The sequence below is a fragment of the Pteropus alecto genome, unplaced genomic scaffold, assembly GCF_000325575.1.
Source record: "Pteropus alecto unplaced genomic scaffold, ASM32557v1 scaffold213, whole genome shotgun sequence".
In the NCBI taxonomy this organism is placed as follows: Eukaryota; Metazoa; Chordata; class Mammalia; order Chiroptera; family Pteropodidae; genus Pteropus; species Pteropus alecto.
Window position 1 is genome coordinate 5,952,308 of NW_006434829.1, and position 18,635 is coordinate 5,970,942.

The 18,635-nt window shown below is 48.8% G+C and overlaps 1 protein-coding gene across 1 annotated transcript; it reads right to left on the reverse strand.

The window, feature by feature from the left end:
- Positions 1–1,874: 1,874 nt before the first annotated feature.
- MYL2 (myosin light chain 2) lies at positions 1,875–8,718 on the reverse strand. The gene is made up of 7 exons (XM_006910032.1): positions 8,680–8,718; positions 7,305–7,394; positions 5,582–5,657; positions 4,375–4,479; positions 3,767–3,845; positions 3,631–3,679; positions 1,875–1,973 (listed from the first exon to the last, which is right to left on the reverse strand). Exons 1-7 carry the CDS (start codon positions 8,680–8,682, stop codon positions 1,875–1,877), a joined length of 501 nt encoding a protein of 166 aa, XP_006910094.1. The 5' UTR covers positions 8,683–8,718.
- Positions 8,719–18,635: the final 9,917 nt, after the last annotated feature.

Consider the following 18,635-nt stretch of genomic DNA (forward strand, 5'->3'; position numbering starts at 1 on the left):
AGCCCTCACCATGGTCCGCCAGATGAAGCAGGGACGAGCGAAGTGTAGGGGTTGGAATAACACGGCATGTGGCAGCAGCTCACAGGGAGGGGCTGGGAGCCACAGAGCTTCAGTGTCTGTGTGTGTGTCTGCGTATTTCTGTGTGTCTTCATATCTGTGTGTATGCTGTGGATGACTGGCACTGTAGAGCTGTTTCCAGGACATCTTGCCCGGAACCATATGCTGCACTTAGTGACCTGAGCTGGGGTCCCATGCAGGCCCCCTGGAGCCTGGCCACATCTCTGCAGAAGCCCCAGGTAGCAGGTTCTGGGTGTGCGGGACATGGGTCATTGAAGTGTGCAGAACATGGTGGATCATCATGGCTGGGGGACGCCCTGGGTCCCTGCCTGCCCAGCTTGCTGTTAGCTTTGAGAGGAGTCCTATTTCGTGGCAGCTAGGGGTGAGGGCAGCTACCAGGGGGCTGACCTGAGCCCCACCTGCAGGGGCGCTGTTGTTATTCTTGAGCCTTGAAGACTCGCTCCAGTTCTAGCTGTTCCAACTGTCTGGACCTCGTCATTCCTTCTAGGTGACCCCAGCTGCCACTCCCACCCCCAGTGTTGGCTCTTTGCTCCCATCACCCCAGTTGCCTTGGCTGTGTCCTGATTTCTTGGGATTCTCTTGAGAATGAAGAGTGCCTGAGGTCTGCTCCGCCTTCTTCCTGAAAGACACCTGGATCTTCTCTTGGGGAATAGCCATGTGGCTCAGGATGAGGGTTAATCATGTGACCCAGCTCTGCCAATCAGAGCACTGTATCTCTTTCAGGGTTGGTTAGGTACCCCATAGGCCCTGTTCTTGGATTTGTGTGGAGCTAGGAGAAAGAAAAGTGCCTCCTTTCCAGTAGGATCACTGAGGGGATAGATGGGAGACATTCGGCCACTGAGAGCCGAGCAACGTGAAGGAAAGCAGAGCAGTGGAGAGGCCTCCTCAGTTCTGCTGGCACCGTTTGAGCTCCTGGATGCAGCTATGCCTGAAGCCCTTGGACTTCTTAATTATGTGAACCCATTTGTTTCCTAAGTTGGAATTCTTACAGCTTTAAATAGTGAATGCTTTAACAATGACTTTGGTCGCTCAAAAGCAAGTCAGTTCATGCCCAGGCCTAGTACTTGGACCTCAGACAGGGTCAGAAGTCAGTACCCCTCCCCCAGTTTGCCAGGAGAGAAGTACAGCCAAAGTCTGCTTTATCTAAAATTAGAAATTAACCTCTTAAAATGAACAGTTATGATTTTTTTTTTTTTTTTTTACCAAAATGAGCCATATTGTTAGCATGCCTGTGAGGCCTCTTCCTCCTACATTGTCGTGGGGCCTAAGTGCATCTGCGGGAGAAACATTCCAGTGGCATCCTAAAGGAAAGGGTGTCATGGCAGCCGGGCCCTACAAACACCTGAGCTCCTTGGAAGAAAGGGCTCTGGTCCTCTAGTTCACATTCCAGTAAAATATGGCCCTTGATAGACATAGTCCTGAGTAGCTGCAAAGGTCTATTTTAAATAAAGAGTCACTGAGATTTAATAATGACAGCAGGGCCCTGACTAGCTCACGCCCTGCCTTTGTGGGAACTAGCAAAGTGCCTTCTTACTCAGAGCACATCTGTCAGAGAAACACTGAACGAGTATGTGATCTCCTGTTTATTCGAGCATGGCCTCTGGATGGATTTCCATCTGCGGGACGTGTGGCCACGTGGCATCTATACGCCACCCCGGCTGCAGAGAAGATGGAGGTAGGTAAATGAGGCAGCCACACAGCTGGCGGGCAGGGGCAGGGGTGGCGGCGTCACTCGGTGAGAGCAAGAGCCACCCTCCCCTGCAAAGACAAGCCCAGGTCAGGCAGGGGCCCCTCCCTCAGTCCTTTTCTTCTCCATGGGTGATGATGTGCACCAGGTTCTTATAGTCCAAGTTGCCGGTCACGTCGGGGGGGAAGGCGGCGAACATCTGATCAATCTGCAATGAACCAGCAGGACGTGCTGAGGATGACGGGAGAGGAAATGGGAGGGTGGGCTGTGTTCGGGGGCAGGCCTGGGTCGGGGTACAGTTGGGATGGGGTGTAATAGGGTCATCAGGGAGAGTGGGGTGTGGTAGATATGGAGACATGCCACTTAGATCCCCTCCAGAAAGGCCTTGTCACTCAGTTGCTGCAGAGACGCGGGACCCGAAGTCACGCCTCCCTGGGGCAGCCCACAGACAACCTGACTAGTGTGCGGCCTGGCCTGGGACCTCTCCCAAGGACTGTTACAGCGCCAGGGGGCATCGACGGAGACACTCTTTGGGCCTGAATCTCGGGCCACTGTCTCTCTCTGCGCCCTCCTGCTTCCTTGCCCTTCCTTCCACAGGTGCTGACCCCAAAGGCCGCCCTGCAGGGACGTTTCTGGGAACCCGACCTATGACAGGTAAAGCAGGATCGCAAACTCCTGTGCGCAGAGGGTGCCGGGTAGGGGTATAAGGGAGCAAGGTGGGCCTGGTGGGGACTGTGGCTAAATGGAGACCCACAACCCATCCGCAGAGGTGACAGCTGCTCAGGGCCAGCTAAATGTGGCCACACAGGCAAGCAGGTCAGACTCTGAGGGAAGCTGATTCTTTGGGGGGACACTAGACATCTTGATTTTCAAAAGAACATGCGATTTCCACATTTTAAAAGTATTGGCTAATTAGTTTCAAAAAAACATACTGACTATTGATAGCTAGCACTTAACATTGTCCTTATCATGTGTCAGCAGTTGATACGTATTAATTCATTTCATTCTCACAATGTACTATGAGGTAGGTTCCGTTACTGTCTCCACTTTACAGATGAGGAAATTGAGTCAGAGAGAGGTTAAGTAGTAGCTTGTCCAAAGTCACAAAGCTGGTAGGAAGTGAAGGCAGTTGAGTTTTGGAGGGAAAAATCTAAATAAAATTTTTAGTGAAATGTGGAACTTGATAGAATCAAGCCTGAGGAGGGGTTATTTTAAATAGACTCCCTGAGGTTCAATAATAATATTGACAAGACTGTTGCTTGTTCATACAGGACCTTTGGCTAATTAGCATAAGTGTCCCCTCCTCCAGGCACATTACTGCCACCTGCCAAAAAAAGTCATATATTCTGATTTTTTTTAAAAAATTGTAACGAGACACTTTACTGCCATCTGCTGGAAAACAGTCGCAACCAATACATACTCTTGGATGTATATTACCAGAACGGCATCCAGGAGAATTGTGCAGTGCACGGCCTAGACAGCAGGACGTGGTGCCCTGCGCGCCACCCTTACCCCATCAGGAAGTCGATGCTCTAACCGGGGCTCCATGCATTATGAGGAAGGTAGACCTGGGGTCAGACAGATCTGAGTTTGAATCCAGGCCCTGAGATTATCATTAGTGCTTTCCTTTTAGGCAAATGACTTGACTTTCCTGGGCCTCAGTTTCCCCATCTATAAAATGACACTAATGCTAATCCCTACCTCACAGGGGGATGAGAGAATGAAGTGAGATAAGGGCCCAGTAAACAAGAGCAGGTTCTCTCTTGGTGTGGGGTCAGAGGTCTTTTAAGAGAGAGACAGATGAAGTCCCCAGAAGGGTAGTGTCAGGAGCTGGGGTGCAGAGAATGGCCAAAGGGCCTTGTTACCTCCTCCTTGGAAAATCTCTCCGCCTGCGTGGTCAGCATCTCCTTAATGCTGCAGAGAGACAGGAGCAGGTGTTGGTGACAGGCACGTGTAAGGCGAACAAGGCCCCCCACAACCTCCCCCACAGAGCCTACTCACTAATCAGCCTTGAGCACCCCTTTGCCTTCAGGATCAAACACTTTGAACGCATTGAGAATGGTCTCCTCGGGGTCTGCCCCTGAAACAGAAAACGGTTGAGACGTGCCAGGAGCGGCTGGGAACCTGTGGTCTCCCAGGACAAGTCCCTAGTCCCCCCAGGATGGGGGACCAGAGCAAGGCTGTTTTGCTTGGAGGAAAGATCCTGCCTTCCTCTGAGCATTGAGCCTTGATATTTCGAAAGAGTGGGCCAAGAATCCAGTTATTTCTGAGCAAACCCAAGGTCAAACGTGGATCTAGATTTAGACAGATTGAGATTTGAATCCTGACTCCACCTGTTAGCTGTGTGGCCACAGGCAAATGACTTTCTGTCTCTGAGCCTTGGTTTGCCATTTGTAGATGGGATGAGAATAGACCCCACCTCCTGGATGCTGTTAAATGAGGTGATGTATGCAAACGAAGTGCTACCATGAGATCAGGCTCGGATACACCTTGGAGCAATGTTAACTGCTATTTTTATTCTCCCCGCCCCAAAAGGTGAAGACATAAAGACAGACAGAGAGAGAGAGAGAGAGAGAGAGAGAGAGAGAGAGTGATGCACATGAGCTTACCCTTCAGTTTCTCCCCAAACATCGTTAGGAACACCGTAAAGTTAATGGGACCTGGAGCTTCCTTTATCATGTCATCGATTTCCTCATTTTTCACATTCACACGCCCTAGGGCAGGAAACACACACTCAGGGCCTCCGAGCTGGTACAGAAACAGCTCTTAGGACACTGGGATTTGCTCTTGTAATTTCACTTCAGGGAATCCAGTCTAGGAATAATCAGAGACGGAGTAAATGGGCCAAAGATTCACGGGAGAAGATGTTCTTGACAGTGTTATTTATAATAGCCAGACAACTGGAAGCAGCCCAAACATCCAATGTGGGAGGGGTTAGTTATTTTTAAAACAGTATCTTCAGAATCTGGAACACTTTATACAGATATTTAAATATTTTACTCGAATGAGAAATGCTCATATACATTAGCTCTCCTAGCCGGAGGTGGGAGAGACAGATCAGAATCACTGGAGGGCACTTGTTCAAGTTATCTCCACTATACCACTATTCTGCTATACCTGCTCTAGCCCTTGCCACAAGCCCATATAGGACAGGATCTTTTTGAAAATTAGAAAAAGACAACCCTTCTTAAGATAATTTCTGTTTTAAATACAAAAATCTACAGTGGCTACAAACATGAATAGTACTCTGTAGAACTGGGCAGTGCGTGACCTGTGCTGTTGTTCACGGTGTCCCTGAGTCCTGGTGGCACTAGGGCGGTGGCGAGTGGTGGCAGGTTAGATGTGTGTATTTTGAAAAAGCTCCTCACACTCAAGCCCACACCGTCGACATGTTAAATTTTAAAAAGCTAAATATAAAATAGAATGATTCCAATTATTTAAAAAAACAGAACCCCACCACCCAGATATATCTAGGAAGACCCTAGAGGCTGAAATGTTAGCATGGAATGTGGCCTAATAGGTAATGTTTATACTTTTCTAAATTTTCCAAGTTTCCTATTGTGAGCTGGCATTGCATTCAAAATTACACACACACACACATGAAAGTTATTTTAAAAGAAAAATAAAAGATATGTGAAGACGAAGATTAAACCCTTCTTTCCTATCCTCTGAAATTTGTCTTAAAGGCCAGTTGTGGTTGAGCTGTTTCTCTGGAAAATGACAAGCTCTTCACCTTTGCAGGGGTCCCACCACCCGCCCCTTGTGGGCATGGGATGAGGAGGACCCTCCTGCGGCCTGGAGGGCATGGTGACTTACCGAGAGCAGCAAAGGTGTCCCGGAGATCGTTCTTGTCGATGAAGCCATCCCTATTCTGGTCCATGATGGTGAAGGCCTGTGACAGGGAGGTGGTTGGCTAGTCAGCCTGGGAGAAACTGGGCGGCAGGAAGGGAGTAGCCCAAGAAGCTGGGCCACAGGCTGTGGGAAGCGGGTTTCTGGGATTATCAAGGAGCATCGAAGGACACGACATCCAGAGTCAAAGATTTAAAGCAGTCTGGCAGCTCCTCGAAATGCTAGGCATAGCGTTACCATATGATCTAGCAGTTCCTCCGCTAGGTATCTAGTCAAGAGAATTAAAACATCTGTCCACACAAAACCCGAATACGAACGTCCATGGCAGCACGATTCATTATAGCCCAAACTGGGAGCAGCCCACATGTCTGTCAACAGATGGATGAATAAACAACATGTGGTCTAGTCATACAATGGAATGTTATTCAGCCATAAAAAGGAAGGAAATAATGGCACATGCTACAACATAGGTGAGCCCTGAAACATGATGCTAAGTGAAAGAAGCCAGACACAAAAGGCCACGTGTTCTGTGATTCTTTCTCTATAAAATGTCCAGAATAGGCAAATCCATAGAGACAGAAAATAGATCCGTGGTTGCCAGGGGCTGGGGGAGGAGGGAAGTGGGGAGTGGCAGCTAGCGGGTATGAGCTTTCCTTTTGGGGGGATAAAAATGTTCTAAAATTAGATGGGGATGATGGTTGCAAAATTCTGTGACTATACTAAACACCCACTGAATTGTACAGTTACTTTAAAATGGTGAGTTTATGGTTTGTGAACTACCTTTATAAAGCTGTTATTGAAAAAAGTCAAAAACTGGGGTCTCACCTGCCCCTCAGACTCACAAGCCACATTATCTATAAAACGGGGCTGGTAATCTTTGCCCATTAGCTGGCAGGGAGACTCCAAGAGCTTTGTAAAAGCCCAGGTATTTTACAAATGATGTGTCATCTCTTCGTTTTTTGAGTTCTTCATTGCAGCTGGTTCCTGAAGGTATTTGCAGCCCCTGCCCACACCCCCAGCAGCTGATCTCATTCCAGAAGCCGGGACAGGGTGAGGGAGAAGGGGTGGTGTACTTTTCTGTCTGGAAGGTGACTATTTCAAGTTCAGATATGACATTTCATCCCAGGAATTCCTCTTTCCATGGTGGCCTGTGGGACATGGAATTCCTGTGATCTGAATGTTAATGGGGACAAAAGGCACAAGTGTTCATGTCCCATTTGGAAACCCCAGTGGGTTCCCCTTTGATATAAAACGCACTGGCCTCTCTAGCATAGCTTTAGCATATTTTCCTCTGAGGGGGCAGGTGGGAGTGTGGATGACCCAGTGAGAGCCATTATGACTGCTGGAAAAAATATTCAGTCTGTCCTTCTAAGCCTCCCGGCAGTGGCTTAATTTTGCCTCTCTGGTCCTTAGGTTTGTTTAATAAGGCACAGTCCCATAGAATGTGATAGAGTTTCATACCCGGCTGGTATTCAACAGTCAAAGACTGTAAAATTTAAAATCCAAGAGATACTGCTTTTCATCTCTCAGATAGGCAAAAATAATATTTTAGATAGTTAATGCCTCTTGGAGATGTGGAGGATGAAGACATCTAAGCAAGAGGTCCCTGCAGAGAATGCAGAAAGAGAGGACTGTGCTCCCTCACGGCCGAGGGTCTCCATCCTGGCCAAGGACTCAGTGCTGCACCTACCTCCTTAAATTCCTGGATCTGGGTCTGTTCGAACATGGTGAACACGTTGGAATTGGCGCCTTCTGCTCTCTTCTTGGCTTTCTTGGGTGCCTGGGGGACAAAAACGACAGCGATGGAGAGTCGGAAGCTGGAAATTAGAAAACTAGGGCAGGCCCTATCTCTGGTGAGCCTCAGCTGCTCATCTGTGGAATGGGGGTATGGTGCCCACACTCGTCTCAAAACGGTGACGCTGGCAGGATAAAAGGACACTAAATGACATTTCTCTAAGGCCCCCTGGTTCTGGTGGATCGTGAGAAATTGTGGATCCTGCAGCAGCTCTTTTTAAAAACTGGAAGAGGTGGAGCTGTGTCTCTGGGGATGGAGGCCACACTTCCGGATCAGCCCTGGCAGAGTCCAGCCACTTTTGTTCTGATGCATTTCACAAAATGTTCCGTAATGCACAGGAGGAAAATTGATTGGAGGGGGAAAAAAATTCAGGCTCACTAAAGCATGAGGAATGCTGAGATGAAATGACACTTTTTCAGGGTGTTAAAACCTAACCGCTCCCCCCACCCCACAATTCTGTCTTGATCCAAATGGCAGCGAAATCTTTCTAAATGGTCTGGCCGTACCCCATGCAAACAGTACAGGGAGCGAGTCAACATTCCACCCCCCATTCTCTCCGGCTTTAAATAGTTACAGCAGACGGTTACCCACTGTATGGATTTATTTCATTCAACTCTCAGAACTACTCTGTCAAGTAGATGCTGTTCTTACCGTCACCATTCTACTGGGGAGACAACTGAGGCTCAGACATGTCGGGTCCCTTGCCCAAGGTCACACAGTCACAAAAAAAGCAGAGCTGGAGTTGAACTTGGACCGTCTGACTCCAGAGTCTGTCTGTGCCCCTTAACTACACTCCTATGCTGACCCTAATTTGGGGGCTTCCTGCTTTGGGAGGGGGACACCTCACCAAACAATACATGGAGAAAGGTTTTAATTTTGCAAGTTCAAAAGGTGAATACAAAAAGATCTTTTCCCCAGCTGCCTGAACAAGAGACGAGAATTACAATTTGATCCTTAAAAGCATTCAATCCCATTTTGCAAGCCCTGGGAGTTATCGATTCCTCGAGAGGTCAGTAGACGAGCCATAAAAAAGCCAACTCTCTTATTTTGTTTTTGCAAGTCCCGGGAGCTGCTGTTATTTGTGGCTTATCAGGGCATTGATTGGGGTTCCTCTGTGTGCACACAGCGAGCAGCACTTTCTTCACCAGAACCTGGGGTCCTCAAAAGCTGCCTCCCCTCTGCTGCCTTTGCTCTGGTCCTTTGCTTGTAGGTGGTGTCCCCTTCTAGCCCACCCGGCATCAACTCACCTCGCAGAGCCCTCGATACTCACCATGGTGAATAGGACGCAGTACTGGTTCCTCAGGAGAATCCCACAGGCTGCCCACTCTCCTCGGCCGGAACAATAAATACTTCCTCCCCGTGTTTAAAAATAACCCCATGACCACTTTTGGCAGTAGTAGGTGAGGTAGGCACCACCTAAGGCCCCCCCACCCCATGCCGTTCTTCTGAAGTCAGGGCAGCTCACCCGCCTCCTAGTGACACTTGAGACCCACAAAGGCATTCAAGGTTAAAAAGACAGGCAGCTGGGTCACGGAGAGAGATGCTGCACACTTTCTGCAGTGCTTGGGCAGGCGACACTTGTGCTTGTCAATTTTGAGAGACAGAATGGTGGGGAGAGGAGACTTAAAATTCTCTAACAATATCAGGCACGGGGCGACCTCAGGGCCTTTGCACTTGCAGTGTCTTCTGCCTGGAATGCTTTCCCATCAGACATCTGCAAGGCTCCTGCCCTCGTTTCTTCAGACCTTTGCTCAAATGTCACCTCAGTGAGACCTCTCCACCACTCTTTTTAAAATAGCCCTTGACTACCTGCCCTCCAGATCCCTTTCTCTGTTTTTCTTCAAAGCATTTATCACTCCCTAACACACTGTGGAATTCACTTCTTTTCTTCAGCGTCAGTGGGACAGGGTCCTCTTTAGTTTTCCTCACCACTCTCTCCTTGGCTCCTAGCTCATGACTGGCACAGAGCAGCTGCTCAGCAAATACTTGTTGGTTGACTGAAGAAATAACTCACTTACAGAGCACTTGGTCTGTGCCAGGCACCATGTACAAACGTTTCATGCTTATATTGAATTTTCCATCCACCCTGTGGAGTGGGTACCACCTTATCCTCTATGTTCCCATTTCGCAGATGAAGAAACTGAGGCTAATAGAGGAAGTGAGCCTCCCGGGGTCATGCAGTGATGGAGCTGGGAGTGGATCCCAGGCCCATTTGCTCCCAGAGTCCGGGTTCTAAAGGGCCTCGGAAAAGGCACCTTGCTCTCTGAACGTGAGACTTTTTAATTATTACTCTCTCCCAAGATGGCTTTTCTCCTGTGTAGAGATAGGTGCCAGGGACGGGTGGGAGCCATCTCATAGGGTCTCAGGGGGCCTCTCTGAACAGAGACTGGGGAAGAGTGCTCCTGGCAGCAGAGGCCTCAAAGGAGGGTGAATTGGGGGCCTATAGGAGCACAAAGAGCTGAGTGAGTGAGGGGTTTCGAGGCACAAGGTGAGGCCAGCGAGGTAGGCAGGGCGGATCACGAGGTATGGCCTTGGAACTTCATTCCAGCAGCAAGGGGTGGGGGCATAGGGAGTTCCAAGCAGGACCCTTTGTCTAACCAGCCCCTGGACAGCCCCCAGAAGGAGACCCTATTAACCAGATCAAGCCACAGATATGTTCTCAGTTGCTCTGATGTGCTGGGACCTGCTGGGGATGTTGGAAAAAACTGGCAAGATCTTGAGTGGACAAACTAATAACAACAACGCAGACTTCCCCTCCTTGCCAAGGGCCTGAGTGGGGATTGCTGGAACATTTCTATTCGACCTTCAGCAGTTTGAGGCAGGGGAGTGAAGCGAATTAGCCCTCAGGCTGGGCAGTCCCTCTCTGAACATGTAAAGCGGGAATGATCAAAAGACCTTCCTCATGAGGTTTTCCAGAGGGTGACAGGAGATGAGGCCCACTCAGGTCCTCAGTAAATGCAGCCATCCCTCACGTCCCTTTCTCGACTGAAAAAAAATTCAATTTGGGGGCACAAACTCAAGAACCATTTAATGCCATGACAAAAAAAAAAAAATTAAAAAAAGATGTGGGATTTTTCAATCTCTCTAGTCACACATGGGTTAGAACTACCCAGAAGCACCTTCTAACAGAAGCTTTACTAACAAAAAAATGTGTTTTCCTGTGCGTGCACAGGCCCATGTACACCTGCACTCAAGTGGGCATATGCGGTGCGCACATATACGTGCACACGCACACGCACACGCCTACACAGATAAAACACCCACACACTTATGGACACTCATGCACGTATTGGCACACGCACCCACACACACTCATATGCACATGCACAAGCACAAGCACACATAGGTCGAGAAGAGCTTTTCTGGCCAAGATTCTCTGATAACGCCAAAATAAATGTTTTCCTAGCTAATAAGCACATCATGGATTTTCATTTAAGCGTTTGTGTGAACAGTCAGGAGCTATAAATGGCCAAGCGAAAAGGTTCCTGCAGCCACAGGAGATGTCGTGGGGGAAGAGAACCCCTGGTTCTGGGGTTAGGATGGGCTCAGGCCCCCAGAGGCGAATGGGGTGTATAGGTATGTCCCTCAAGGGCACCCGTAGAGCTAGGCCCTCCTCTGAGGACATAATTTATTCGACTAGGCCTTTGGGAGGGGCGCTAGAAGGGGGCTTATGGTTCAGTAGGGAGAGGTGTGGGGCTTCAAATAGGACACTATACCTCTCAGGGCCTCAGTTCCCTTATCTGGGAAAGAGAGACCATTATAGTACATACCCCTTTTAAGGCTGTGGGGAGGATTAAGTGAGATTATGTGTGTCAGGGGGATTCTGGGAACATAGTGGCCTGAATAGGGCCTGGGACCACATGGTAGCCAGGGCTTGGGGCCCATAGGATATGGATTAGGCCTTGGGCTCTGATGAGAGAACTGGAGACCCAGAGGCTCCCCCTTGCCAATGGGTTGGGTCACCACGGGGAGCTCCCGCCATCCCCAGAGCGCTAGGACAAAGTCCCGCGAGTGGAGAATCTGAGGTGAGGGGAGGGAAAAATGTGAGTAGTGCTTATAGATGTTCACTGCTCTAACCAAGAATGAGTTTGACCCCAAATTCAAAGGACATTAATTACTTATTTATTGGAGCCCTACTATGTGTAGAGCCCTGTTCTAAGGGCCTGATGAACCTCAGTAAAACTTCACTCAGGTAAGCGGAGACACGCATAATAAGCTTCGATTTGAGTAAAGTAGTAATTTATGTTCAACCAATATGGCACAATAATCTATTTTGAAAATGTAGCAGTGTATTAATTTGATTACTTTTTAAAGCCCAAGTATTGGATTACTACACAAAACAGAACTAAAGCAAATAAAACTTAGGGACATGCACATGAAACCCCCCAAAATGACTTCCTGATTTCTGAACTAAAAAAAATTAGACGAATTGCCAAAAAGGATGGTCCCTGTTGCAATCCAAAGAATGGCCTGAAAGATGATGTGCGGGGAATACCTCAGAACAGAATCAGGAAGAAACATTCCAGAAGGAAAGGCAGAAAGTGAGCAAGTACAGTTTACCCTTGAACAACGTGGGCATTGCTGGCGAAAATCCAGGTGTAACCTCTGACCCTACAGTGGGCCCGTCACATCTGCAGATTCGACAAACCGCAGATCGAAAACAGCATTTTCCCCACCCGCGGTTGCGAATCTGTGGTTGTGAATGCGAAAATAGCGTTCTGGCTCCCTCGGTTGAATCCCCGGATGCGGAACCCGCGGATAAGGAGGGCTGGCTGTAGGATGTGAGGGAAGAAACCCACGTGTAAGTGGGCCCGCCCAGTACCCACCCAGTGGCGTTCAAGGGTCCACTGTCATGCAAGAAGGTTTTCTTCAGCTGCGACGAGAACAAGATCCGTGGATGGAAAGGACTTTCACGCTGCAGGGATGAGGAAGAAACACACACACCCCACCGAGAAAGCTTGGTGAAATTCACGAACTCTGAGGATGAAGAAAAAACCTGATGTACTCCCCAGGCAGGAAGAACATCGCTCCAGGGGAGAAACTCTAACTGGCACCCGACTCTCCCTTGGGAACTCGGAAGCAAGGAGGCAGGGAACCAAGGGCCGCAGCCCTCAAGGTGCCCGTCACCCGCCAGAGTGAGGACAGACAGGACGAAGGTTTGCTTTTGATTCTCCTCAAAAACGCTTACTGTGACCAATGAGGGTTTTGGACTCCGAGGAGCCAAGGTGTGAGGCCCGACAGCTCTGTGTGGCCTTACGCAGGTTTCTTTTCTCTGAGCCTCAGTTTCCTCATCTGTAAAATGGAGATAATTGCACTCACCTCATAGGGTTGTCAGGAGGAGGGAATCGGATAAGACATCGTGAGCATGAGATGTCAGCCCCTGTGTTTTGGGGTGCTTGGCGGTTAGACCCTGGGAACCCCCCACTTGGGACCAGGGAGTTTCTAACATTTCCCAGGCCGGGAAAACATGGTCTATTCAGGTGGAGGGGAATCCTTGAATGGGGACAGTCCTCTTTCCACCCACCATTTGGAGCCGGCCACGCAGCTTCTCAGTGTCAGTACCTGCATTTGAACTTGGATCCAACGCCTTAGCCTGAGGCGATGTGTTTTCAGGGGATGGAAGGAGGGCTTGGAATGAGAGGAGCCAGGTAAGGGACGTTTGCATTTCTATAAGCCTTCGATTCCTACTTTGCAGATCACTGCTCCTGATAATTTTCTAAAGTAAACGGTAACATTTTAAATCTCAAAACGTCATGCGGATGAACCTGCGGAAGGAATCTGTGCTGTTAGGCCAATGGGAAGTGGTTCCTGGGATGGACCATTAGGGGTGCGGTTGCCAGGTTTAGCTGAATATATATACTGTATATAGAATGCCAGTAAAATCAGAATTTGAGGTAATGAGTAATTGAGGTTCTTTCCGGGTGCTTGGAGGGTTCTGTGTCTTGATCTGGGTGCTGGTTACATAGATGTGTTATGTTTGGGAAGATTCATCGAGCTGCACTTGTTTCCTCATCTGTAAAATGGAGATAATTGCACTCACCTCATAGGGTTGTCAGGAGGATGGAATCGGATAATACATTGTGAGCATGAGATGTCAGCCCCTGTGTTTTGGGGTGCTTGGCGGTTAGACCCTGGGAACCCTCACTTGGGACCAGGGAGTTTCTAACATTTCCCAGGCCCGGAAAACATGGTCTATCCAGGTGGAGGGGAATCCTTGAATGGGGACAGTTCTCTTTCCACCCACCATTTGGAGCCGGCCACGCAGCTTCTCAGGGTCAGTACCTGCATTTGAACTTGGATCCAACGCCTTAGCCTGAGGCGATGTGTTTTCAGGGGATGGAAGGAGGGCTTGGAATGAGAGGAGCCAGGTAAGGGACGTTTGCATTTCTATAAGCCTTCGATTCCTACTTTGCAGATCACTGCTCCTGATAATTTTCTAAAGTAAACGGTAACATTTTAAATCTCAAAACGTCATGCGGATGAACCTGCGGAAGGAATCTGTGCTGTTAGGCCAATGGGAAGTGGTTCCTGGGATGGACCATTAGGGGTGCGGTTGCCAGGTTTAGCTGAATATATATACTGTATATAGAATGCCAGTAAAATCAGAATTTGAGGTAATGAGTAATTGAGGTTCTTTCCGGGTGCTTGGAGGGTTCTGTGTCTTGATCTGGGTGCTGGTTACATAGATGTGTTATGTTTGGGAAGATTCATCGAGCTGCACTTTTACGATCTGTGCCTTTCTCTGTCTGCATGTCACATGTCCATAAAAAGTTAAATTAATATAATGTGAATGAATACATCCTTACTATTAAACAGTTTGAAGTGTTCTAGAAATATTTTGACTAAAAGACTTCCTTTCTATCCCTTTGGCCAAATCCTTTCCAGAGGGAACCAGTGTTTGTGGTTTGGTGTGAAGTCTTTCAGATTAGAGTTTTTATTCATTGTGCTTTTGTTTTTTTTAATTGAGTTACACCTGCAGTAACATGCACATTTCTTAAGTGCCCAGTGCGATGAGTTTTTACATATGTATGTACCGTGTCACCACCCCCCAAATCGAGACATAAGACATTCCAGCTCCCAGAACTTTCCCTAGTACCCTGTCCCTGTCATCACCCTCCAGAGTAACCATTTTTTTGGCCTCTAGCACCGTAGGTTAGTTTTGCTATTCTGGAACATCATAAAATTCCTTCCAGACTTTTTTTTTTAATAAAATTTTAATTTTAGAATTTACAGAAAAGTTGCAGAGTTCCCATAGACCCCTCACCCATTCCACCTAATATTAGCATCTCACGTTACTGTGGGACGTTGGTCAAAACTAAGAAACAGACACTGGTACATTACTGTTGATGAAACTCCAGACTCTTTCTGGATTGCACTGGTTTTTCCACTGTTGCCCTTGTTTCTGGTCCAGGATTTATTCCGGGATACCACGTTGCATTTCCCAACTCCTCTCACACCCCCTCACATGCACACACAAATATACATTTTTTTTTCACGTTAACATCATACCACACACATACACACATGCACGTATAAATACACTTTTTCACATTGATGGCACATTTCACATCCCCCTGGCCACCTGGGCCTCTCTACTCTACAATGTGCCTGTAGTCCTTTCCAGAAGTCCCTGGCCCTCACCTCACTGATGAGGATGGGATGTGTGTCCTCTCATCCGTAGGCGAACGAGAGACTGGTGGCAGAGCCAGGTCACACAGTGGGCACACTGAATATACGCTTTGAGCACGAGTTGAGCAGGAGTGCCAAGAACGAGACAAAAACCCAACGACGAACTTTTTTTCGGAAAGGAGTAGATGTATTTTAAAAAAGGATTAAAATAATCACCGTGGGGCAACTGGGACATTGCGGGATGTTCTTCCTCCAGTTTGGCTGTTTCGAGCTGTTATCTTTCATTTCATGTAAGGAGGTGGGAGTCATTTCATGAAAAGAAAAATGCATCTTTTCATTTTTTGGGTCTTTTAGAGGTTTTAATGCAGCCCCAGCTGGGAGCATTTAAAAAATTCCTTTCCTTTGCAGCCACTTTTTCTTCTTTAGCTCCCTGAATTCAAGTCTAAGCCATTGTATCCTACTTTGTAAGGTAAAAAGGAACCCCTTCTCTATACGGTTGTTTTATAAAACGCTTCAGCAGGTCAAATGAGATCATATATTAATATCGGTGAATTTAAAGTTAATCTAGCAACATATTTATATTTAGGACGGAGCCTGGCACAGAGAAGTGCCGTAGAAGTGCTCACTGGGAAACCATGGGGAAGCGACTGGCTTAGCGAGTCAATTTGCTTTGGGGTGTAATACCCCTTTAAGGGGCGGTGGTGAGGTCAGCTGTCTCCACATAGAACAAAGGCATACCAGCCCCTGCCAGCCCAAAGTGGGGTGGCTGATAGACTCTGTCATAAGTGATAGTGCCTATCTCCTTGTGTCAGGGCCCCCAGGCGTCAACGAGCATAGCCAAGTGGGAAAGGCGGCTCCTGCAGTAAGTCAGACCCGGGTAGACCAGGCCTTGTGCCCAGTGGAGGTGGGACAGCCACACGGATTGGGGGCATCCAGTGTGTATTGAATGCAGCTTGGGCAAGCAATGTCCTCAGACCGTGCCTTGGTTTCCTCATCCATGAACTGGGTACATTTGTGGTCCTTCAAAGCGTTCTCGTGAGAGCTGAATAAGTTAACTAATACTTGTAAAGTGCTAGGACACTGTTGGGCACACAGTGAGTGTTCATAAATGTCACCTCTTATTCCAGAGTGCTGGCTGTCACCCATGTCCAGGAAGATGAGAGTAAAGGGGATAACATCTTTGAATGTGAATTCATTTTCTCTCCTCTCCTTTTCCCAGACACTTTCTTTTTAATGACTCCACCGCTCTCTTGGGTACCCAGACCAAGATCCTCAGTCATCTTGAGTCTGCCTCACTGGCGACAGAGTCTATCTATTTTGCCTCTAAAATATGTTGCAAATCCATTTCCCCCAGTCCTGCTGGGGATCTGGCCTATTGTTGGAGGTCTTGATTGGTTAGGGGCCTCTCCTCTCGTGCCTTTCCCCTGCTGCCCTTCACACACTCCCACTCCAAACACTTTCCCCCACACCCAGCTCTGATGATGACGCACATGTGTCCCAGAACACTCCATGGCTCCTACTGCCGCAGAAAATCTCCTCCTAGGCTTGACAGTGAAGACCTTTTGCCACTTGACCCTGACCTACCAGAATGGTGCAGTGATTGAAAGCTAGGTTCCAGGTCAGCCCCTCCACTGCCTTGTCTGTGGGGCCCTAGATCAAGTGACTTAACCACCCTATACCTCAGATTCCTTACTTGACAAATGGAGGAAACAAAGTGCTGACCTTAGGAGATTGTTTTTAAGGTAAATCTAGATAATCGTGATGCTAATGATAGCGGCTAACATTTATTGCGCGCTTACTCTGCCAGGCACTGTTCCAAGTGCCCTCCGCATGGTAAATCACGCAATGCATGTAAATGGCTTTGTGCAGTGCCAGGCACAGAGCACGTGAGTTCACATGGGTACGTGTGTGGTTATTATCGGTTACCTTTCCACCTTCATTTCCTACTCCAGCCCCACCTCACCCTCAGGGTCCTTCACACAGAGTTCTTAGGGGACGATGCTCTGTGACACTTGTTGGATACATTTCACTCACAGAGTTGTTCCTGCTTTCAGTGATAGCTTCACAGTGGAGGACGGACACACACCAGCTGGCTGAGTATGAGCCGGCATGAGCTGGGTCCCGGAGGGGATATTAAAGCTTGTGCTGGATCCTTGGGGATAGGGAATGAGGACCGGGGAAAGCAGGCCTGCCCGTCACAGCCACCACCCAGCCATTTGCGAGCTCGCCAAACCGAGGGCCCCAAGTAAATCAAATCATCGCTGTCTCACTGTGCTGAGTGCTTTGCCTATCATCTTATTTCGTCCTCACAAATACACCATGGGAAGGTACTAATATTAGACCCATTTCCAGACGAGGAAACTGAGGCTCAGAGAAGGGCAGTCACTCTGCGGGGCCCCACTGCCAGGGCCTGTCAGACTCCATCTCTGTGCTTTTCCTTGCCCTGGTATTTAGGGCTTGGGGTTCCGGACCCCAGCTCTCCCCACTCCCAGGGAGCCCAGAGGTCGGATCAAGCCCTAGGCAAGCAGACAACCCTTTGGTAGCTTTTTCTCTCCTGGTATTTTTAGCCCTTGGTCATCTGCCTTGCCTGTGTGGGGGACAGAAGCACCCAGACAATTCCATTTTTACTGGTGCCCTTCAGATACCCGCCTGTCCACCGCCACCCCCACCCGCTCCTGCAGGCTCAGCTGCCTTGGTGGCGTGCCTGGCATTCTGGGGCCATTGTTCCTCCCGGTAAGGCCTGAGCCCAGCAACAGCTGCTGCCCTGACCTCCCCCCACCAGTTTTTCCGCACTCTCCTCCACCCGCTTGTTGGAGCCTCTTCGCTGAGACTGTGGCACTATGACAGCCGAACCTGTCACTGATGCCCTGCTCTGGGGCTGAGGGAGGCCGTGCTCCCAGCTCATTAGTCACCCGACCCGAGGTTCTCAGGTGAAGGACCTTTCAGCAAGTTTTCAGCTGACACGCCGCGTTGCAAGGCCCCTTCCTGGCATGGACACGGGTGTTCATGGGACCCTGATTCCAGAGTGGGAGTCACAGCCTCAGATCTACCCACATTTTGGGCCAGAGCATTCTTCGTTACGGGGCAGGGGGTTGTCCTGCACCTTTAGGACACTGAGCAGCATCCCCGGCTTCCACGCAGCGAATGCCAGTATCAACCCCTCCACCTCAAATATGTCACCAGATATTGCCAGCTGGCCTCTCGGGGGAGAAATTATCCCCTCGAGAACTGCTGACCTAGAGAATTATTACTGTGATGGAAGAAACGGGTTCTCTGCCAGTAAAAGGTCTGAGATGGTTTAGAGGCGGTGAAGTCCACTGGCCGCCCTTGGCTTTCCTGTGGATGTCTCCTGGGAAGCAGGGAAATTTGGAGTAAGGTCTGGGATAGAATGACACCTCTGCCACTTGCTAGCTGGACAGTGGAGGGCAAGTGGCTTTTCTTTGTCGAACCTCCGTTTTCTCATCGGTGGAATGGGTTGGGTGAGAATACCAACTGCGTGGAGAAGCTGTGAGGCCGAATTGAGATAACGTTGAACAAAATGCAGCTTCGTCTTTGCCTTTCGCTGTCTTCATGAATCCTGTTTCTTAGGGTAATCTA

Bases quoted from the DNA above. Each gene is read 5' to 3' on its own strand.
- MYL2 (XM_006910032.1), bottom strand. The intron at 3,846-4,374 runs GTAAGCTCATGT...TTTCTGTTTCAG, and splicing joins GTTTGGGGAGAAACTGAAGG to GGGCAGACCCCGAGGAGACC. The intron at 3,680-3,766 runs GTGAGTAGGCTC...GTCTCTCTGCAG, and splicing joins GGGGTGCTCAAGGCTGATTA to CATTAAGGAGATGCTGACCA.